Genomic DNA, 24,120 nt, shown 5'->3' with positions numbered 1-24,120 from the left:
TTCATGTACCGGACCAAGCCACACACAATAACCGGCATTGCCCCTGCAGTACTACTCATGACACTTATCCGGCCAAATTTAGAGGGGAATATAGAGAAAAGCCAAGAGGTACAGGAGACCAGGCACGATGGTCATGGTCGCGAAAGAACTTTCACGGTGGGAGATGCTGTCCCCATGAAGAAATTTGGAAATGGGCCCAATTGGCTGTTAGGCGAGGCGAATGCAGTAACTGGATCCCTCTCCTATAATGTATCGGTAAACGGCTGAATAATTAGACAAAATGTGGGTCATCTCCGCAAAAGAACACCAGTCCCACAAGAAGAAATGCAGTCTTCACCTGTGCTTGAGTTTGTGCTGCTAACTGAGGACAGGTTACATGATTTGGAAGCATTGGTGGGGCCTATGGGACCTGAGGGGGTCGGGGAGACAAACCTGCCAATTTCCACCAAGGAAACTAGTGGACTAGTCCCTTGAAAAGGAGGTCTCGGAAAAACTAGCTGAGGTTGTTGAACTGAGACGTTCAACATGTCCAAGAAAGCCTCCTGAGAAACTTGACCTGTAAATAGTTATTGTACAAATAGTGAATGTGTTCTAAGCTTGTTTGCTGTACTTTTAAGTAAAGGGGGAGGGATGTGGTAAAGTGAGATACCCTGTCCCATTAAGAGAATGCAAATGTACTGATCATGTGACAGCACTGACGAATCACTGTACAGCGCAGGCAACTATTTCTGTCTTGTCTAGTTCTGGAGGTTTCTGAGTGACCTTAAATGATCTGGTGCTCTGCCCTATGTCTCAATAAACCATTACTGCTTATTCTTACATTAGCCTCTCCCTATTATTGATTGCAAGCAGCAATTGATGAGAACATAGGAAAGTGTGCAGTTAGAGTTCGTTCAACCAATGAACTCATTTATCCATGACATAAAAGCTTCCATTGGACAACCTGATTTGTCTGGATACAATGGATGTCACGGAAACAAGACATATCATGTATGATTAGATTAGTATACTCTAAGCAGCTTATTAGTGTTTGTCTTTGCTCAGTAGTCATACTTGTGCCTTTGAATTAGAAGGTCATAGATTTAAACTCCACCACAGGGCTTAAGCCACACTTCAGTGCAAGAAGGGAGCACTGTTGTTGGGCCATAATTTGGATGAGACGTTAAACTGAGGTCCTGTATCCCTTGCCAAGTAGATGCAAAAGATCCAAAAACATTACGTGAAGAGGGGAGTTCCCCTGATGTCCTGGCCAATATTTATCCCTCAACTTATACCACCAAAACTGGTGCTTTGTCTTCTTACTGTTTGTGAGACCTTGCTGTGTTCAAACTGGCTGCTGCAGCTGCCTACTTAACACTGATTGAACTTCAAAAGCAATTCATTAGCACTTTGGGACTCCCTGATGACATGAAGATGCTATATAAATACAAATTTGTTTGTACATTGCAACATTTTAATGTAAAAAGGATTAGACTTTTACTGCGGGCTCTTTAGGGTAATACATTCCAGAGTACTCAAAATTTCTTGTTAATTTTGTGCTTCAGCACACAATATAGTGTTTTGCACTTTAACATGTGGGGCAGGATATTGAGGTCGGGGAGTGGGGAGGGGGGCCCACTCGCCGACGCGTAAAATAACACAGGATGACATCAGGTGGAACTCCTGACGTCACCCCGCCTCATTTCAATTTTCAGGTCAGCGGGGGCGCAGCCGAATCAGCTGTGCACCCACCGACCTGTCAACGGCCTATTGAGGCCATTTAAAAAGCAATTGATCTCATTAAAGGACCTGCCTGTCCAACCTTAAGGTTGTCGGGCAGGCCGGGAGCCCTGGTGGACTTCAGATAAAGCATGAAGCCTCGTCCATGGGCGGGATGAGGTTTCATGTAGGTTTTTAAATTTTAACAAAAGTTTAATTAAAAGTGATGGACATGTCCCAACTCATGTGACAGTATGACATGAGGGACATGTCAGGGAAATTTTATTTTTCTACATTTAACATTTTTGAATTTGGCGCTGAACTCCCTGAGGCAGCACTTAGCCTCAGGAAGATGAGTGCCCTCTTTCACGCACATGCGCGAAACAGTGCACTCTCAGCTTAGGGAATCTCCCACCCCCCTGCACAGGGAGCGCATAGTGCTTCCTGGTGGACGTCAGACTGGGCGGACCTTAATTGGCCCGCCCACGTAAAATGGCGGCGTGCTCCTGATCAAGGGCGCCAATCGGGGGCATGCCCGTTCCTGAACTTCCCCAACAGGTGGAAAATTCTGCCCATGATTGCAATACTGCATATTCTGCAAGGTTGTCGCACTCTCGGCCCTAAATCAAAGCTTATAGGTTCAATGGCCACTGCAGGGGCTGACCACATAATCTAGGCATTCACTTCAGCGCTGTAATGTCTTTATTCATTTGTCAGAGGTTCTAAAGGAAGTTAGGTGCAGGATTGGGCCACTTAGCCCCTGGAATTTGCTCCACCATTCAATTAGATCACAGCTGATGTGTATGTCAATTCTATTTATCCACCTTATCTATATATCATTGATACCCTTACTTACCAAAAGTCAATCTATGATTCAAAGGTCCAATTGTCCACCAGCCTCCACAGACCTAATGGGGAGAGAATTGCAGATTTTTATTAGTTGTGTGAAATAATGTTTCCTGATTTCCCTCCTAAATGACCTAGCTCTAATTCCAAGTTTACATCTTTTTCATTTTTAATTTCCACACAGAAAAGTTTCTCTTTACCTACCCCATCACCACCTACCGTAGATTGCGGGAAGTTGACCTTTGAAGCTTCAAAAAATCCTTCCAAAAACGAGGGTCGACTTATACGCAGAGTATAAAATATGAACCACCGGTGTTGGAACAGGAGGACCATTTCTGTTCATCAGTCGCCATGAGTCGTCTGTTCTGTGTGGACATATCTTAAGTCCCCGCAGATCTTCTTGGCAACATGGCCTGTGTCACCTGCTTGATCCCATGAGCTGACTTACAAGGCAAGTATAATACTAAAAATATATCTCTGAGCTGAAAAATTGAGATGACTCTTAATGCAAAAAGAGCCATAATGATTATGGCTATACTTATTATACTATATTTATTTGCTGAAAAATGGGGGTCAACTTATATGCTGCAACCTACTGTACCTATTTAGACCATTTCTCCACTGATTTTCCACTAGAAAATCTGGTGGAAATTTCAGACCCAATACTTCTAACATTTCAGATAGAGCGGAATATCAAAGTCTGAGTAGAAATGTGAAAATGCTTACCTCAGAGAATGGGAGATGGTGATAGCAAAACTGATGCAAGTATGAGAAAAATAATTGAGTTAGGAGCTAGTAAAGCAGCACCTTAAAGAGGCTGAGGAAAGTTAAAAGGGAGAACTTAGAGCAACAGAGGAAAGTGAAGATGAAAGCAAAATGGCTCAAAATTCAGCTTTCTAAATTAGAAAAGAGGACTAATGCAAATTGAGGACTTTAATTGTGAAGGCAGTGTCAGAATAAGGGACAGGCCATTTAAGACTGAGATGAGGAGGAATTTCTTCACTCAGAGGTTGGTAATTCTTTGGAATTCTCCAACCGAGAGGACTGTGAAAGCACAATCATTGAGCGTGTTCAAGAAACAAATCAATAGATTTCTGGATACTAATGACATCAAGAGATACAGGGATAGTAAAAATAACATAGAGGTAGATGATCAGCCGTGATTTGGCAGAGCAGGCCCGATGGGCCGAATGGCTTATTCTTGCTCCTATGTTCATAATAGGGTAAAAAGTTATTACCTGGAATAGGAATGAATGATAAAAGAGCCAAATCTTTCACTGGCTGCATTGCTTCTGATTTAGGGATATTGTGACAGGTAAATTCACTTTGGCTGTTACTACACCCCTGACTTGCCTGTGTAGCCTCCTTGTTTTCCTGACAGTAAGGTGCCCACATTCTATTTATCATAACAATGCAGCTGGTGCTCTGAGAGCTTGGGGACAATTATTGTTGAGAAAAATAAACAAGATCAGCAAAATTACCTTAAGACAAGATTTGTGATTTGTAGCAAACCTAAATGACTCTAAATTCTGTCCAATGCAAAAGAGATGGTCCTCCGTGGCCATCAGGAGTCATTTCAAACTTCTCAAAATGATGTCACCACCCCCCCCCCACCCTTGCTATTTGTAAAGGGGTTCTGCTTCTATGGAGATTTACATTTTATTTTATACATCAAACATGCTGCATTTCTGCAGACATTTTAAAAACTTTAAACCTTCAATCTAAAAAAGGAAACGGGTACAGTAAGTGGCAGCAGCTGCCTGGCTGTTGCTGCTTTGCTCCCGGCCTGAACTCTGGTCTGCAGGGGTATTCCAAATATAACCGCAACACTAAGAATTCCCATTTGGCTATAATGGGTGAAGTTTCACAATGAAGAAGCAAGATCAGGTACTGGAAGCAATGGCAGTATCCATGACAACTTAGGAAAAAAAATGATTCCATCTCAAACATGGGGACACTGCCATAAATAAAATCATGTTGCCACTCATTTCTCTCTTGCCTTAAATTCTCTTCCATCTCGATTCAGTTCACCCTAGTACTCTTCTTAGGGTGCTGCAGACTTTATCAGTAGGTTGCAGAAATGGTCACTCTGGCATCCTATATGAACTGAAGGTAAACTTGAGGTCGTTGTGAAGATGTAGCAAAGGGTATTCACGCAGTAGGTTAATGACATATTTAGAAGACCTGATGAATGAGTCTAATATCTAGCAAAGCACCTGGGTATTTAGTATTGCTGACAAAAGTGATGTGTCATTGAAGCTTTTCATCTTGCCCTCATCAGGACAAACGCAAAAATGCCAATTTCAAAGGGCACAACAATTTAGAATGCCTCGATTAATCAGAGTCAATTACTAACCAATCGGCACCCTCTTCTAATGCAGTATAAATTGATGCTCCATTTGAAATTTGGCATTTTTGCATTTGTCCTGATGAGTGCAAGAAGGAAAGCTTCAACAGCATGTCTCCTTTTTCAGCAATACTCAAGTTCTGTACTATCAAGTGACTAGCTGCATCTTTAGGTTGTCCACCCCTCCCTCCATCGCACTATTTCTTCAAGTGCCCCACAGCTTAGTCCTGCTAGGTGGCAAATTCAAGAAGAATATACCAGACAAGATACAAAAAGTTTTGTAAAGGCTGTATTGACATGTGCGCTGATTTGACATTCTTTATCATGTACCTTGTGTGGTCTAAGTGGCAGATATGGGCACACTGCAGCCATAGAGATGTTCAGGGTCAGGGCTGAAGAAGATAGTATGGTAGATTGCCTTCTAACTGCATTTTTATCAATGCCTTGGAACAAGTATTCATCATATGCTGCAGTACTGATAGTCACAGAGAAGCTACTCATTCATGGAGTAAAAGTCCTTGTGATGCATGAATGCACCCCTATTATGAGAAGCACAGGGCTGCACAACCACCATCAGTAATGATCTACACTTTAGGCAATCCTATTTGAAAAGTGCAGTTTGCTCTCAAACTGTCAATTGCCCACAGAAAAAGTGATGGGAGATGCTTGGTCTGGCAAGAAAGGGATTATTTACCTGCACCAAGACTGATGTGAAAGAACTCTCATGTGGTTAGAAAGGAATTTGAGTCATAAGTTTTCAGAGCTGCACAGGCCCCAATGTGCCATTGCTGTGCCTGTCCTGGAGTCTGAGGGCAGTCTGAAGTAATGGTGCTACTGACCAAGTCATGGCTATCACTAATAAGAGTGTGTTCTGAAAACTGATAACTATTACATAGTGCAATTTTATGAAATTTAGTGGCTTTTAGTAATAAAGGATGATTGAAAATGAAAAGCTACAATGATCTGAAAGACATCCCTGCATTTAAAATATATTTTATATCTACAATCATTAAATACTTTACAAATGGGACAGCCATGTAAACCTCTGGTTTAATAAGGCTTAAAAGGTTGCAGAAAGTCAAGAGCTCACTGGTGCTAAATGGTTTTAATCTGCACCTTGACATGAAAATGGTAGCAAAACTAGAGTCAGGTCTCAATCTGGATCCACGTGCTGTCAAATCCTCATTGTATACAGCTTGGATCTGTTGTGAGAGGATCCAGAGTGTAAATTTGTGTTTTAAGGTAATTTGGTAATGTGATAATTTAAACAGCTGAGTTCTAGGTTGAATGCATCAGAAGCTATTGTAGCTACGTTGCTGCAGTGTAATCAGGTGACTGATTATAAGCATACAATCAGCACACAACCTGGCAACTGTTAAAAACTTCACAGGGGAGTATCTCAGTTCTTAGAATGTGTTAAGATCTGATTAAAAAACAAAATGTATGCAATTGAAAGCATTCAATAGTAAAGTTCAAAAGAGAAAGAAATATCACTAGAAAGAATAATCTACACTGACTGCTATCCATTGCAGGGAGACAGAAAAGACAAGTTAGTAGGCTGATTGATTCTTCATTATTGACTTCCACTCGATTGCTCTACGGAATGTTGAATTTGTCATCAGATGAAGGAAACTGAATGTCAATATAGAATATAACTTGCAAGCTTATCACCACCAGACAGGCATTTAATAGACCCCAAGCTTCAGATTTCTATATTCAAAATTTAAGCAAAAAGTTCAATGTGTATTTTTGTGCTGCAATATATTTTAAACAAAAATGTTGAAGCAATGCTACAAAAATTCAAGATTAGGATTTACCATGATCTTGAAAAGCTTTGCGCATATATTTCACTAGTGCTGGTGCCTTGAAGTCCAAGTTGCCAAAATTTCCCTGAAGCCACTGCCATAACATTTGATCCATCATTTGACAGTTATGCTCTGGATTGATTTCTTCTCTCGGAGGGAATGAATGTCTGGAATTCTCTACCCCAGAGAGTTGTAGAGGCTAGATCACAAAGTATTTAAAGAGGAGGTAGATTGATTTTTGAAATATCAGGGAGTTAAAGGCTATGAGGAGCTGGCATGAACGCGGAGTTGAGGCCTTGGACAGATCAGCTTATTGAATGGCAGGGCAGGCTTGAGGGGCCGAATTGCCTACTCGTGCTCCTATTTCTTATGATCTACCATATTGACGACAAGTGTCTCAATGAACTATTTTGATTTAAATCGGTTTCCAGAACATTTTCTGAACTTAGTAACAAAAGAAACAGGGTCATGGGTGTGGTGCTGCAGGATCTTATTAAAGACTGACAAAGGCCAAACATTTCACTATCAGTCTGTCTTTATTCAGAGTTATTTCTTTTAGGAAAACATCTTATTTACATTTGAAGGAAAGTCTTATATTCTGTACTTAGTATAGTTCCTTTCACATCAGCTGAGTAAACACTTCCCAGTTTGCTCAGTTTAAAGCATTTACAGCCAAACATACTGCAAGGATTAATAGAGTATGTACCATTATTAAAACTACAGGCGTGCTTTTTAAAATGTTAGTTCATAATGTTGAAACTGTCAATTACATTCTAATGATTGTACAATTAATGAAGCACATTTAAAATGTGTGAAAATCACTTCCAGTGGCAAAACAGCAGAAACTTTGCAAAATCCAGAAAATAGGAGTGTTACCCGTCTCAAAAAAAAAAATCAAATGTAAGAAACAAATCACACTGCAGTTAAAATGAAAGGGTACTGTGCATGGTCCTCCAAAATAGATATAAACACAGTCTTTAAACATTTCAATCTGTACAACTTGAAAAAATCTAATTTGATTGAGACTTATATATACATCGTAATTGCATTGCTTGTCACTAAGTACCTCAAATCTAATCAAAGTAAAAGTTCTCAACTACACTCCAGATGAGGGATATTTCATGATGAATTCTCTCAAAAGAAACTGTGCAAATATTTAATTATTGCAGCATTTAACTCTTCACACTACCACAATAATTTTTCATTGTGTGATGACATCTATACAAAGCACTAAATGGTAAAAGTACTGCACACAAACAACTGGGGAAAAAAGTAGCTTCACAAATACCAGTTATACAAACATATAAGGTATTGTGTTACACAAGTGCAAATAAGCCACTTTCTGCTAACAGGCCTTCGATATCCAACTATTCACCATCTCCTACAGCAGTCAGTGGGAAAGGAGAGGTTTAGTTTATAGCTATTTCCTCCTTGAGATAGTGGTCCTGTGCACGGTACTGTACCTCTTTACTGTACTGTACCTCCACTTTTGGTGACAAAGTTTTGCATAACCCAGATAAATAATCGTTAAATTGACCTGTTAATTTTGCATATTACCCAAATTAAAACATATTCCTAAACTGTGTGTAACATTACATGTTTTTGATTCATTGAATTCAGATTTTTAAACCTGGAAAATATAGAATCTCTTGTTGCATTTGGTTACAAACAAGGTTTCCAGATATACCAACAATTTGGTGTCTCTGCTGATTTAAGTCCTACAACAGATCAATTCACTGAGGAGTCTGCATAACGATCAAAGTGTGAAGCAGTTTACAAGACAGGTGATAGTGAAGCCATCTATTTTCCTCAAAAGGAAATTTCAGATCACATGTACAAAAACCAAACTGACACTGAGACTCAAGAGGTCATCACATCTTTTTGTTCATAAACCCGAAGTTCTCATGTCTTCAGATGTGCAAATAGAGATGGCAAATTTAAACACACATACCCTTTGATTGTACGTTAATCATAAAGCCTTGTAAAGGTGAAAAATGAGCAGTGTTTGAGTTTAATTGGGAATGTAATACTTTGGGAAGTATTTTCGCAAAAGTCGACCTCTTTAACCCCTGTGAGCATAGAACATAAAATCTAGCCACGCAATTTGACTTTGCCAGTTTAAACTTTTGGTGAGAGCTCACAGGTCAGGATGTTACTGGACATAGTATTAATCAGCGACTGTCCTGATGAACATATTGCACATTAGCACTAATTCAGAACTCATCCCAACATGTATCAGGACTAAAAAATTCCAATACCAAACAACAAAGCTTAACAGAATTAGGATTCAATCCAGTACTAGGCTAGATTCTTCTGCATGTCTTATCTTATTATCAGAAGTACCTTAGTGTTTGTTTATGCTAAACAGCCTCTACAGTTGCACTGGTTTGTGCAAGTCAACTGATCTCTGCACACAGATGGTGGGCTTGCAGTAAGATACAGAAATCATTTTTTAATGGTTGATGAGAAAAAAAAACTGGCCTGTGCTCATACTCAGTATCGAAAGACTCGTGCTGGAACATGCATGTTGGATGCAAAGGGGGCAACTGTGAATGTCAGTTATGCCCCATTGTAGAAATGCGTACAACTGTCACTGTTTAGGCTCAAAATGAACCAGGGGCACTTGGGTATGCTACCATGCAAGTCTACCCATACTAATTATTAATTTCAGGAGAACAGAGAAACTTCACATTTGGAAAGAAGTGGAGGGGAAAGATCAGAAATATTAATGTGCATACAATTTGAATATACATGTAATCATGTTCCTGTAGCACTGGCCACAATTGAAATATGAAAGTTTTATAACAATAATGCCAATGTAGAAACTGCATTACAGTGTGCATGACCTGCAAAAAGAAACACTTGCTTTGCTACTGAAAATCATATTTTTATACATTATTCACTAAGTTTAACATTACTCTGGTAATTGTTTGCACAAGCAGCAAAATGAGAGTGTATTTCAATGTAAAGTAAAGCTTATTGAACGATTCATTAGTATGATTCTAAACAGTTTATGATGAATGGATGCAGCCACAGTTCTGTCTTCTCCTTTAACTCAAGGTGAGATCAGATGTAGGTCAAATTACTAGGAATGCAGTTCTCCATTTTTAAAAAACTGCTATAAACAGGGGTTGGTGAAGTACAAAATTTCTTTGAAACTGAGCTGAAGTTAGATGCTTCCAGCTATAAAAAGCTATAAAACGGTTGGAAAGACTAACTTATGGTTTAAGTTCAACATTTCCTAAATCTCCTGACATAAGTGACATGAAGTGAGGGCGACTGAGCTGAAAGGAGAACTATGCTCTCAAATTTATGAACCCATTTTGTTACATGTTCTGGAAGAGTGGACATGAGCACTTTGCAAATCACATGTTGATCAAATTTGTGACTTTGCTGGCAGTATATTATATGCCACCCATTTAAAATGCTTTATATAAAGTTTTATCAAACACAACTGAAGTAAGCACTTCTGTTGTACTACATTAATGAAGTTTAAAATTGTTCAACTAAAGTAACATCACGTGATAGGTAGGAGATGTGGCTATTCAATATTCTTAAGGCTGCATCCTTGATTTCAATTATGTAAAATGTATTCTTTTAAGGCTAAGGCCAATATATCAGATAACTCATGGATTGTTGTAAGTCACAGTAAGAACCCCAGTACTGCAATTTACAAAGTCTGATTTGCATTTTTGAGTACAGCGGACATAATGTACTGCAAACTGCCTTCAAACGTTCAAATATGCAGGTCATCGTTTCAGAGCTGGGCTTCCTTTATCCACCTCTTTTGTATCTTTCTGCAGTGCTGACAATACCTGAAAGAGAAAATTTTTAAAAAATATTTAAGACTCATGAAACCACTGCAGAATTTCAGGTTATCTATTGGAGTTAAGTCTTGATGAATAGAGTTGTATCAGAGATAGCAAACTGATCCAGCACTGTGGTATAGGGAGCCATTCAAGTGGGGGGGTGGGGAGGGGCAGGGTGGATGTAAAAAGGAATGTAGTTGTTATAGGGAACAATATACTTAAATAGATACCATTGTCTGCAGCTGAGAGCATGGGTCCCGAAGGCTGTGTAGCCTGCCTGGTCTCAGGGTTAAAAGGACATCTCCTCTAGCCTGGAGACAAACTTGGAGTGGGACGGGAAGGTTGTCCTGATGCATGTGGGTACCAATGACACAGGCAGGATAAGAAAGAGGTTCTGTTGAGGGACTATGAGTAGCTAGAATCTAAATTAAAAAGCAGAACCACAAAAGTAAATCTCTGAATCACTGCCTGAGCCACGAGCTGAGTTGAACGCATGGCTCAAAGACTGGTGTAGGAGAAATGGATTTCAATTCACAGGGTACTGATACCAGTACTGGGAAAAGAGGGAGCTGTACCGTTGGGGATGGCCTACACCTCAACTGTGTTAGGACCAGTATCATGTAACCAGGACTCCAGAGAGGGCTTTAACCTAAATATTTTGAGGGGGGGGGGGGGGTGTTTGTGTGTGTGTGTGTGTGTCTGTGTGTGTTTGAGAAGGGCTCACATGAGGTTCACCAGAGAAAGGACAAGGCAATAGTCCAGGAAGCCATGAGAGCCTGAGACTCCACGGCCCACAGAGGAGACCTTGGGCAGGTAAGGTAACCCCGGGGCCCCAACGATACTCCCCAGAGGGCTCTGCCCTATGATCAGCAGGGCCTGCCCCCTTGACCATCCTGAATTTTAATTTGTACTTACCTCCAACAAAGGTGCATCCATCTTAAGGTGCCCCCAAGATCTCCGATCTGCATCAGCAGCACCCACCTCTCCTGGTGGTGCTGCTAAGGCTTCAGAGCTGTTAGCCCTCTAATTCTGTCGGCAGCATCAGTAGCCCATCACTGTCCTTAGTAGGATGTAGGGCCCGCAGATGGCTAATAAGGGGCCAACAGAAGTAAAATTGCCAAAAAAATCCCACAACAGGCAAGTACGGGCTAGGTGGCCACTTTTCAGCTAAATATCAGGGTCCTGAAACAAGCAATAAAGTTCAGCCCAGTTATACCAAATGCCTTATATTCTGTTGAAAAAAGTTGGAAGTTAGTTCCTATTTTTTCAATAATTCAATTTGAATATCAACAGAAGAAAAAAATGCTTAGCATCAATAAATTACAATATTTTTCCCTCTTATGTTGATAAGAGTTTTACTTCATTCGCACCTGAGCCCACTTTTTATTCCTACTCTGCAACTGAATAGTTGCAATGGCTCCAAACAGATCCTCAGATGACATATCTTCAGGGAGTTTGGTCAGGAACTGTGCCATGTGGATAAAATCCAATTGGGTCAAAATATCCTCATATTGCTTTAAGATCCCCAGAGCAGTTCTGAAAAGAAATTCCTCTCCATCTCGGCAGAATACATCCCAGACACGACATGCAAGGTCCAGAGGGAAAGATTTGCTGTAGAGAGTAAAGATCCTGAAGGGAATTAAACACAATTATTATGCCTTCAATATCATTTCAGTGCTACTTGTCGCAGTCAAATATTTGTTTCAAAATGAGCAAAGAATAATGGACACCTGGCAACAAAGTTTTTTAGAAAATTGTTCTACCAATAAAAATGTGCTGTTCAAGTCAATCCAGATGGCTTTCCCTTTAGTGCATCAAATTCATGCCAGTTTCAAAACATTTCCTGTTAAACGTCTACTTAACACTTGAAGGAAGCCCTATTCCTACATAAGGACCTTAACATGAACATGGTAGAATTCCCAGTTTTTTATTTGTCCAGTGGGACCACTTGTACAATTTATAGAAACAGATATGATACTTTAAGGAAAAACAACTTTAAAAAATAACTGAAAAATGAACATGTGCCCTTCATAGTATCAGGGCTTAAACAAGAAAAGGCAGACATTTGTCCATGTCAATTCTTTCACTCTCTACAATCTTCATAAGTCCTTGATATAATAAAAATAAACCGATTGCAAATGTTCAATAACAACACAAATACATAAAATCTGTGAAACAATAGGCACAATGTAATACAAATGTTACATCTTTGTGCACCATCCATCGACTTTTTCCATAATAACTGTCAATGTCCATGTTTATAATAGAAATTACCTATTCAAAATTTGTCATACTGTAATTACACCCTTCCATCAGTGGAGGTGCTGCAGTGCTATTACCCGCCAAAGGGTATAATTATAGTATAACAAACTTAAACAGCCTCCATCATTTACAACTCATGTATTGGTAGTAATGTGATATGCCTGTTGTACACAGTGGATGATAAAAGCAAAAAGGGGAGTAACCAGAGTTTTATTTTAAAAAAGCAGGAAATTTCACTTAGCAATTGTTAGAATCTCATCACTAAGTGATCGTACTTCAACAAAGCGTGAACAGCTCACTGAAACTGTATGAACACCTGACTTTTGACCGAAATCAACACAACCTTTTAATTAGTTAAGTACAGGGTAACCATTTCTTGCACTGTCTGAAACTTATATAAATGGCACCTTTGTAACTGACTCTCATGACACTAGATAATGATTAGCATTATTTAACTTATATAGGCAGTTTAATATGCAACAGTGTTAGTGGTGGGGATGGTACAATTAGTTTCCATATTAATATGGACATTAGAATTTATTAGGGAAATCTAAAGATAAAGACAGAATGAATAAATTTAAAAGGGAACTCAATTATGTATATATGCAGTAGTCTAATGCTCTAATGCCATGGCAAGTCTGGTGTATCTAACAAGCATTCCCAACCCATAGCAAAAAAAAAAAATTCCAAACATGCTAAATAATGAACTAGAAGCCCCATTAATTTAAATAAATGAATTTCAAATCGCTCCTTTCTGGCTTAAGAAAATGGAACTTCTCCCATTAGCTTTCCCCAATCACTGTGAGGGAGTACACCACCCTGAGAAAGAGTTCAATTATACCTCGCCTTCTAACACAGCATGTTAGTTAGAATTGTCTCTAAGATTATCCTTTTGTAAACTAAATAAGAGCCAAAAGCTTTTAGGCACCATGCATATATGATTGTATGAGAATTGGATTAACGAATGCTTTCATTCCAGGAATCAAATCATTCAACATTTCAAGGAGCTGTTTATTTTAAGAAAAGCTCAATGAAAGAGCGCGTCTAAAAATAGTTTAAACTTTAGTAATTAACACCCCTCTGCCGCGACCAGAAGAGACAGCGAGAGAAACTTACATAAATATAGCATTAAAAGCTTCAGACAGCAGGGAGAAGGCTGCTTACCAGTCAATTAAATAAATATCTGGGGTAAGATTGTTTCTCTTGAAATGTGCAAATAACCTTGGTAGGTTTTCCTCAAAGAATACCTCAAAGGCTGCAAAATATTTCAACATCTATATGGGGAGGTGAAAAAGTGTGCATCAAACTATTGTTACAATAACAAAAAAACTAAACAATAGTCCTATTAATTAGAATAAGCTATGACCAGTAAGAATACTTAACCTACCAAGATTTAAAGTCTCAATTTCAGATCACCATCAATTAGTCACTGAAACTTTCTCCAACAACCTTTAAGCCTTTTAAAACGTAATTTGCAATAACATTATTCATAAAACAATGCTATACAGCTTAAAGCAGGCATGTTAGTATGAACATGATTTGTCTGCCACCTGCAATTGCCAGTATAAAATATTTTCAACCTTGTACCCACTAATACTTCTGGCAAACGTTCCTGTTCGTATTTAAGGGACTGAGGTTTTCTGAATACATTTTGCTCTCATCTATAAAGGTTTATCTAGGTCATTCAGTCTAACTGCTCCATCCATGCCCATTTTTTAAGCTTGACAAACCAGGCTCTTTAACATATATAGTGCCCAGACCTACCTTTGTATCCACCAGATTAAAACAACCTGTCTTTTCACCCTACAAAGTAGTAAGCACAGCTGCATTTTTCCCCAAAATAAACTTAAGATGTTGTTAGCAGCAACTTTGAAATGGACTTTAATGTAAATTGATAAAGGTTATTGTTTTTTGACAAATAAAAGCAGCTGTCCGATTTAAACATGGATGCTTTAAGTTGTTGCGACTATATTTGGTAAGGCAGCCAACAGGTACAGCATTTTTGTTTATTCAGTAAATGAAGAGTAATTTATATCAGGTTGCACTTTATATATCAAAATTCTATTAAGATTTGCATGAAAAATATTGGGGAACACAGGGTTTAGTGAGAGGGAGGAACTGAAAAAAATCAGTATTAGTAGGAAAATGGTGTTGGGGAAATTGATGGGATTGAAGGCCAATAAATCCCTAGGGCCTGATAATCTGCATCCCAGAGTACTTAAGTGGCCCAAGAAATAGTGGATGCATTGGTGGTCATCTTCCGAGATTCTGTAGACTCTGGAACAGTTCCTACAGATTGGAGGGTAGCTAATGTCACCCCACTATTTAAAAAGGGAGGTAGAGACACAACAGGGAATTATAGGCCAGTCAGCCTGGCATCGGTAGTGGGGAAAATTCTAGAGTCCGTTATAAAAGATTTAATAGCTGAGCACTTGGAAAACAGCGGCAGAATCAGACAGAGTCAGCATGGATTTACGAAATGGAAATCATGCTTGACAAATCTACTGGAATTTTTCGAGAATGTAACTATTAGAGTTGATGAGGGGGAGCCAGTGGATATGGATTATTTAGACTTTCAGAAGGCTTTTGACAGAGTCTCACATAGATTAGCGTGTAAAATCAAAGCAAATGAAATTGGGGGTAGTGTATTGAGATGGACAGAAAACTGGTTGGCAGACAGGAAACAAAGAGTAGGAATAAAGGGGTCTTTTTCTGAATGGCAGGTAGTGGGGTACCGCAGGGATCGGTGCCGGGACCCCAGCTATTCACAATATATATTAATGATTTAGTTGAAGGAACTGTTGGCCAGGGGCTGCACCCGAACTGCTGACACAGGCAAAAGCAACTTTTGAGTTGAAGTAACCAGAGTCCAGTCGCTGGTTTGAAGTAGCTGAGTTTCTTGAAAAACAAAGGGAATGTGATAAGACACAAGTCCTTATTTGGGAAAGGAGTAATGAGGTACCTAAGTCCTTGGGACAGAGCCAATGAGAAGATGCCATAGGCAAGCAAGCCTAAACCAACGGGAGAGAGACAGCACAGTTTGAAGAGATAAGATTCAGTATAAGAATGGAGAATATCGGGCGTGGAGGCAGCGAGAACTCCAGAGAACAACCATTGCGGAAGTAGAAGAACCTACGCCAGCAATATAGAGACGCAAAAGAGAGAGAACGGAATGCTTGGCCAACGTCAGCTCTCTTTTTCGGGTATTAGCTTTTATATTCTGTGACCACTCAGGGAGTGTCAGAGAAACCTAGTGGGTGTGCATTTAGATCCTAGCTTTGGGTATAAAACTGTATAACCTGCTGTAAACTGCATGTCTATATTTAACCAGATATATAAGCTATATATAGATGATCTAACGATATGAATAAAGCGAATTGAGAGTTGAGAGAGAATTGACTCTTCTCCTCTCTGTACTAAGCCAATAGCCGTTACCAGTGACCTCTGGCAACAGTACTAAATGTAATATCTCCAAATTTGCAGATGACATAAAGCTGGGTGGGAGGGTGAGCTGTGAGGAGGATGCAGAGATGCTTTAGTGTGTTTTAGACAAGCTGAGTGCATGGCAGATGCAGTAATGTGGATAAATGTGATTTGCTTTGATAGCAAAAACAGGAAAGCAGATTATCTGAAGGCTATAAATTGAGAGAGGGGAATGTGCAATGAGACCTGGGTGACCTCATACACCAGTCGTTGAAGGTAAGCATGCAGGTGTGGCAGGCGGTAAAGTAGGTAAATGGTTTGTTGGCCTTTATAGCGAGAGGATTCGAGCACGGGAGCAGGGGTGTCTTGCTGCAATTATGCAGGCCCTTGGTGAGACCACACCTGGAATAGTGTGGGCAGTTTTGGTCTCCTTATCGGAGGGAGGATGTTCTTGCTATAGATAGAGTGCAGCGAAAGTTTACCAGACTGATCCCTGGGATGGCGGAACTGACATATGAGGAGAGATTGAGTCGGTTAGGATTATATTCGCTAGAGTTCAGAAGAATGAGGGGGGATCTCATGGAAACCTATAAAATTCTAACATGACTAGACAGGGTAGATGCAGGAAGGATGTTCCCGATGGTGGGGGAGTCCAGAACCAGGGGTCACAGCCTGAAGATACAGGGTAGACCATTTAGGACTGAGATGAGGAGAAACTTCTTCACCCAGAGTGGTGAGCCTGTGGACTTCACTACCACAGAAAGTAGTTGAGGCCAGAACATTGTATGTTTTCAAGGAGTTAGATTTAGCTGTTGGGACGAAAGGGATCAAAGGATATGGGGAGAAAGTGGGATGATCAGCCACGATCATGATGAATAGTGGAGCAGGCTCGAAGGGCCAAATGGCCTACTCCTGCTCCTATTTTCAATGTTTCTATGTTTCTAAAAATGCTTAACTACATGCATATTTTTAGCTTGAAAGTAATAGCTACAATTATACTAATATCAGTAAGTTTACCCAGTGACTCAAAGCGCCTTACACATTCGTAGGATCTCTGGTCCAATCTCCAAAATATGCTAAATTAGTTGATCTTGGGTACTGCTACTAACTGGCCTGAATACTCAAGGGATTGGGATGGAAAACGATCCAAGGTTGCTATGCTAGAGTTGGTTGTACATGTTGGTTGAAACTAGAGGCAGTTGTGTACAAGGAGATATTCTCTACTCTTCTGACTCTCCCCCACCCCTCTCAAGCAATGAGTTCTGTTTTTCAGCACCTTCTAGAGATTGGTTGCAGAGGTGCATGAACCTTTTGACCATCTCAACTGGGGCTTGGCACATGGTATAATGCAGCAATTCAGTACTTTAAGCAGAGACTGGCTATGCTGTAAACAACTTGTCATGTTTTAATACTCTACACATTGTTAAGCAATTTTTTATTTTAAATCAAACCATTCAGTAATTTTTTAAAACAATATTAAAATTTCTGTATACAATACCCACATTTCTATATTAAACCTTACTACTAAAAAGTTTTTGTATACGGTCAATTAGTTTCTGCACCATGTCATAAAGTAATATTACAAAATTGCAAATAAAAGCAATCTGAAAAAATCATATGCAGGGGTTCAGTTCATTAATACTGTATTGCATTGCAGACAAAATCTTGATAATTTGCTCTGTATCTAATTCTATCCTTTCTTTTACCTTTCCATATTTAATTAAAAAAAATCCTAGCTGAGAATGAATAAAACTTGCCCATTTTAAAATAAAATTCTTTCATGCAATATGAGCATCACTGGCAAGGTCAGCATTTGTTGCTCATCCCTAACTGCCCTTGAGAAAGTGATGATGACCAGCCTTCTTTGGGCAAAATATTACTTAAATTCTGGTTCTGCCACTTAATCACACAATTTAAAATGATAAGCTTATCAGCTTCCTTAGACAACTGGCGTTAGCCAAGGAACTTTCATAATGACAAGACTAAGGCATTGAAATACTCACAAGGCCATGGTCCACACGAAAAAATGCCATTTGACATGGTTTGTTCAATAAGTTAGCAAAGGCAATGAAGGCATCTGCAGTATCCAGGTTTAGAATTAACACAGCAGCAATGAATGACATTCCCTGTACCTTTTGAGAGATAAAATTCAGAGTTAACATATAGTGGCTGTAATTTAGTCACGTGAATAACTTTTATACAGAAACAAATTACAAGACTAACTAAATCAGAAAGTTGATCACAGAACAAGAGAGAACAGTTCAAATATTAACTTCAAAATCTTAAGATTGAATTATTGCTTTTAATTTACCCAAGTAACGTTATAAATGCTGCACGTATAATTTAATGATTGAAGAAAACACAATACTATCTATGTCAATGTCACACACATTGTATATTGCTACTTAAACATTAGCACTAAACAAATTATAGTTTTACACTAAATCAAAATATTGTAAAGTATATCTTTCACACATAACTGATATTAATAAATTAAAGCATTTACAACACACTCAAGTGATACCCAAATATTTCATTTTCTCCTCCCAAAAAATGCATACTTTTTTCAATAGACACTGAGTTACTAATTGCATCCTAACGCAACAGATACAACTAACTTCGGCTAAATACCTTAATGCCTCCTATACAGAATAATTTCTGATGTCACTATCTAGGTGGTATCTTGCTCTTCAGTGGCACCTTGCTCTTCAGTGGCACCTTGCTCTTCAGTGGCACCTTGCTCTTCAGTGCTAACATAGTCCACAGGCAATCGTACAGTACAGTACTGCGGCAGCTTTTGTTCCATCCATTGCCATGCAACAAAATTAGACCTAAAGCCCTCGTCACACTCTGATTTTTACGTTGAAACTTACAGAAGCAACATGAAGATCCTATTATAGAGCAGCTAAATTACACTTTTGAACCATCTAGTCAATCTTTGGTGAAACCACCTAAGCAGCTAATACTGGAGTACAACAGACCAACTCCAATATAACATGCTGGAGCTAACATTATGGTACAGAAACAGGTGCATGCAATAATGCGCAGCAATGAAATTACCACTAAGTTTGACTTTCAGACGAGTTAACTCAAAAATCACACAGCAAAGTGTTAGCTAGTGAGGTGAAGAGGATACAGGCAACGGATATTCCAATTCCCTCTACGCAAAGTGTGAATGCCAACAAAGCAGAAGCAAGTTGGGAAGCACGTGTCACTTTTCTAAACCTATATATGGAAAGGTCCAAGATTTGGAGTATATCAGCATATTGACCCATTGGTCTGGATAAGCGAAATTACATGATTTAATCCTTCACACTCACATTAATGTTTTCAAAGTAACAAGGACATCAAAATTATAGTCAGCACAAATAATAACACCACCAATTTTGGACAGAAGAAAAAGATGCATTACAGTAGCATTTGTAAACAGAAAGGATAAGATTTCTCATGTGGGCCTTTTGTCAGTACTGAAAAGATCTACACCTAAAATAGTAATTTGTCCTTTGTCTTGTCAACAAGCCTTCTGTGAATTTTCAGCATTTTAGTTTTATTTCAGATTTTCAGCATTTGCAGCTTTTAAAAATTAGCAATATTATGTCTCTCTCTTCTCATTGCATTTTCCCAAATGCTTACTTCTTCACCACGATCCTTCCCAAACAGACAACCTGCGCTCAGAGCTCTGCCAACATCACAAGGATGTATAAAGGAATTATAGTGATTGACTTGCTGGTTGCTCAATTTGCTTCGTCTTAGTTTGCCTTGGATTAAACTAAAATTTGACTATTATTACAGGGAAGCACTCTCAACCTTTCTCTAGAGGTAGTGTGGATACTTCTAAGCTCATTATAGATTTGAAATCAAACAAAGAACTCTGTTAACCATTGTAGTTCATTTAATTTTTAAACAACCTTCATTTATACAGTGTTGTTAGTGTAAATATCCTAAAGTGCTTTACAGGAGTGATATCAAACAAATTTTGACACTGAGTCACAGAAGGAAATGTTCAAAGCAAGTGACCAAAAAAAATTGGTCAAAAGGTAGTTTTTAAGGAAAATCTTAAAGGAGAGAGCAGTAGAGAGCTGAAAGCATGGCAAATATGTAAGAGACTTACATATCCTACATCAGGTCTGTAACAGGTGTATGCACCTAGAATGCTGTGTAGTACATCATAATATGGACCTCCCTGTGAAAATAATTAGATGTTTGTTTTATTCCAAAGTAATGAAGAGATATTTCAAGACACAATACCTGTAGAAAAGATGGCAATACAAATATAATTTTAGTTAAAGGCTGCTGTAACAGGACTAACTTGAAATGGAATGCAGTATGTGAAGTTTCTTAAGTATATCATTTTAGAAATGGATAAAAACAAAAAAAAAAATAAAAACAAAAAAACTGCGGATGCTGGAAATCCAAAACAAAAACAGAATTACCTGGAAAAACTCAGCAGGTCTGGCAGCATCGGCGGAAAAGAAAAGAGTTGACGTTTCGAGTCCTCATCTATCACTGCTTGTTTGTCCCTACAACCACACCAAACCCCTCCACTTCTCTGTGTCTCTCTCTCTCCACCCTCCCCCCACACACCTTAAACCAGCTTATAGTTCAACTCTTTCTTGGACTCGAACTCAAGTTCTGTCGAAGGGTCATGAGGACTCGAAACGTCAACTCTTTTCTTCTCCGCCGATGTTGCCAGACCTGCTGAGTTTTTCCAGGTAATTCTGTTTTTATTTTAGAAATGGAGCCCGCTTAAAAACAGCACAATACTACACAATATATAGATTTAAAAACTACATAGAACATTGCAGTACAAAAGGAAGTAATTTGGCCCATTAGAAAGCCGTTCTTATATCAATGATGTATGATGGCCTTTGAGCTTAAGTACAGCAAGGAAAATTTGTAATTTCGTTAAAATGTCTTTGGAATCTGCAATTGTTTGTAAGATGTTCTGAAACGACTTTTATGAGTTTGCATCAATTACAAAGGGAACAATTGTAATGTTCTTGGATAAAAAATATTCTCCATGTAGCCTGGCGACCTTTGACCTGGAACCAGTACCAACAGCAAGTGAAGATACAGACGACATGTTGCCAGACACAAAGGAGAGCTTCAAGCAGAAAAGCTGGAGGTTGAAGGCCCAAATGCAAACATAAAGAGAAAGCACATAAGATACAGAAACAGGAATACACCAAACTCTTCTGAGGAGAAGCTACAAATCCATCTCAGGAAGTCATTTTTTCTGTTCGGTGAATGGGAGGCAGAAGCTTCTGGAGTTACTGTAAAAGATGGCTAAAAAGGTCTGAAAACTGGAAAGCTGTGCGGATTCCTGAGACACGCTAAAGAGCTGAGTGTTTTCCCAGAAGTGGCCAAACCATGAAAAGGGTGTTATTGGTTTGTTGGTTGAAAAGAAATTCTGGACAGCTACACCATCAGGACTGTTGTGAGCCAAGGCAGAGAGGGTTCTAGAAGTATGCCTTGCTGATGATAATCTTGGTCGTGAAACTCACATGTGAAAGCTGTTATTGGATAGACCATCCAACCTGCCCTGCAAGAATTAAAGAACTGTATGCTGTGGAACTGTGTAGCTAGGTAATGCTTGTGGTTGCATGAGATGTATTTTGTTGTATCAACTGTTTAAAGTGAAATTTACCTTTTAATTTGAGGTATCATATGCCTGTTAATTTATGTATAATTTAAGTTAATTCGGATTTGAGTTACAGTAAAAGTTGCAAAAAGTGAAATCTTGTTCGTAATTTCTTCTTTGGAGGTCATTTGGTAAATTTTGTTATTTTGGTTTACAGTTCCCCCATGGGGATCCAATAAATGACAATCATTAGAGATAAAAACAAAATAACTGCGGATGCTGGAAATCCAAAACAAAAACAGAATTACCTGGAAAAACTCAGCAGGTCTGGCAGCATCAGCGGAGAAGAAAAGAGTTGACGTTTCGAATCCTCATGACCCTTCAACAGAACTAGGTAAATCCAAGGAAGGGGTGAAATATAAGCTGGTTTAAGGTGTGTGGTGGTGGGGGCCGGGGGGGGGGGGGGGGGGGGGGGCGGGTGGAGAAGTGAAGGGGGTGATGTGGTTGTAGGGACAAACAAGCACTGATAGAAGCAGTTCATCAAAAGATATCACAGACAACAGAACAAAAGAACACATAGGTGTTAAAGTTGGTGATATTATCTAAATGAATGTGCTAATTAAGAATGGACGGCAGGGCACTAAAGTGAAGCAGCATTTCACTTGCATTTCCCCCAACTTAGTCTACTGCATTCGTTGCTCCCAATGTGGTCTCCTCTACATTGCAGAGACCAAACGTAAACTGGGCGACCGCTTTGCAGAACACCTGCGGTCTGTCCGCAAGAATGATCCAAACCTCCCTGTCGCTTGCCATTTTAACACTCCACCCTGCTCTCTTGCCCACGTCTGTCCTTGGCTTGCTGCATTGTTCCAGTGAAGCCCAACGCAAACTGGAGGAACAACACCTCATCTTCCGACTAGGCACTTTATAGCCTTCCGGACTGAATTTTGAATTCAACAACTTTAGGTCTTGAGCTCCCTCCTCCATCCCCACCCCCTTTCTGTTTCTTCCCCCTTTCTTTTGTTTTTTCCAATAAATTATATAGATTTTTCTTTTCCCACCTATTTCCATTATTTTAAAATATTTTTAAATCTTTTATGCTCCCCCCACCCCCACTAGAGCTATACCTTAAGTGCCCTACCATCCATTCTTAATTAGCACATTCTTTTAGATAATATCACCAACTTTAACACCTATGTGTTCTTTTGTTCTGTTGTCTGTGACATCTTTTGATGATCTGCTTCTATCACTGCTTGTTTGTCCCTACAACCACACCACCCCCCTCCACTTTTCTCCTCCCCCCCCGCACCCCCCCACCCCCGCCCCCCCCCCCCCCCCACACACACACACACACACACACACACAGACACACACACACACACACACACACCCCTTAAACCAGCTTATATTTCACCCCTTCCTTGGATTCACCTAGTTCTGTTGAAGGGTCATGAGGACTCGAAACGTCAACTCTTTTCTTCTCCGCCGATGCTGCCAGACCTGCTGAGTTTTTCCAGGTAATTCTGTTTTTGTTTTAAATGACAATCATTGTTCAATGATCTAGCAAAGAACTGGACAATGGTGTTGCAGTTGTTAAAACTTTGCAGTTTATTACAGTAGAATTGGAAAGCCTATCTGGAAGATCAAATATATTTCTATAGAAGCTGAATAACAATAATTGCCTACATTTTAAGTTTCTACATTTTATACAATTCTGTGATGATATAAAACTGGCTTTCATTATATAAAAAGATCTACGTGGAGAATTATGTCGATAGAATATTGGGGATATTTTTGTACAAGCTCTGCAGTCCATCTTTGGAAATCACCAGGTAGAAGAGGGCTAAGAGACTGAGATATGTCCTAATCATTAAATGTTCAACAAGTTAAAAGTCAAGTTAACAAGCTCAGTTTCCAGTATATTTTGTATCTGGACAATTGTTTGGACCTGTAATGATTCAGTACAGATATTTCCAAGACCAATCTACTGGGTGGACACCCACCATTTTAGTATCCACACATAGGTATGTGTGTACACATACCTCAGTTCCACAAATCAAAAGGTTGAAAACATTTACCTGCTGAAATATACAAAGGTTCGGAAAGGTGCGAGAAATGTCCAACTTTATGAGCTCCAGACTGGCTTCCCTGTCTGCTACAGATAATCCTAGATCAGGAAAGTAGCAACATATACAATTATTCTATACCACATAACACATTGCTCAGTAGCTTAGTTTGTGATGCTGCAAAAATGAGACTCTTCAATGAACAACCAAATATTTAAGTATTGAGATACCAGAAAGGACTTTTTTTTTTAAACAATTCATTCACTGCTAACATGGTAGCTGA

General features: G+C 39.3%; 1 protein-coding gene across 7 annotated transcripts in view; it reads right to left on the bottom strand.

Annotated features, from left to right (window-relative positions):
• Positions 1-7,213: 7,213 nt before the first annotated feature.
• Positions 7,214-24,120, bottom strand: part of LOC121277314 (TBC1 domain family member 14-like) — a 76,586-nt gene continuing 59,679 nt past the window's right edge. For all 7 annotated transcript variants that reach the window (XM_041186619.1, XM_041186630.1, XM_041186649.1 and 4 more), the window contains 6 exons: positions 23,850-23,938; positions 20,302-20,373; positions 18,194-18,322; positions 13,932-14,041; positions 11,876-12,134; positions 7,214-10,511 (listed from right to left, as the gene is read on the bottom strand). In XM_041186619.1, the coding sequence (XP_041042553.1) occupies positions 10,446-10,511; positions 11,876-12,134; positions 13,932-14,041; positions 18,194-18,322; positions 20,302-20,373; positions 23,850-23,938 (725 nt within the window). In that variant the 3' untranslated portion in view covers positions 7,214-10,445. The remainder of the gene's footprint in view (positions 10,512-11,875; positions 12,135-13,931; positions 14,042-18,193; positions 18,323-20,301; positions 20,374-23,849; positions 23,939-24,120) is intronic.

The sequence above is a fragment of the Carcharodon carcharias genome, chromosome 1 (genome assembly GCF_017639515.1).
Source record: "Carcharodon carcharias isolate sCarCar2 chromosome 1, sCarCar2.pri, whole genome shotgun sequence".
Taxonomy (NCBI): Eukaryota; Metazoa; Chordata; class Chondrichthyes; order Lamniformes; family Lamnidae; genus Carcharodon; species Carcharodon carcharias.
Note: the sequence above shows the minus strand (reverse complement) of the source record. Positions and strands in the feature narration are given on the sequence as shown.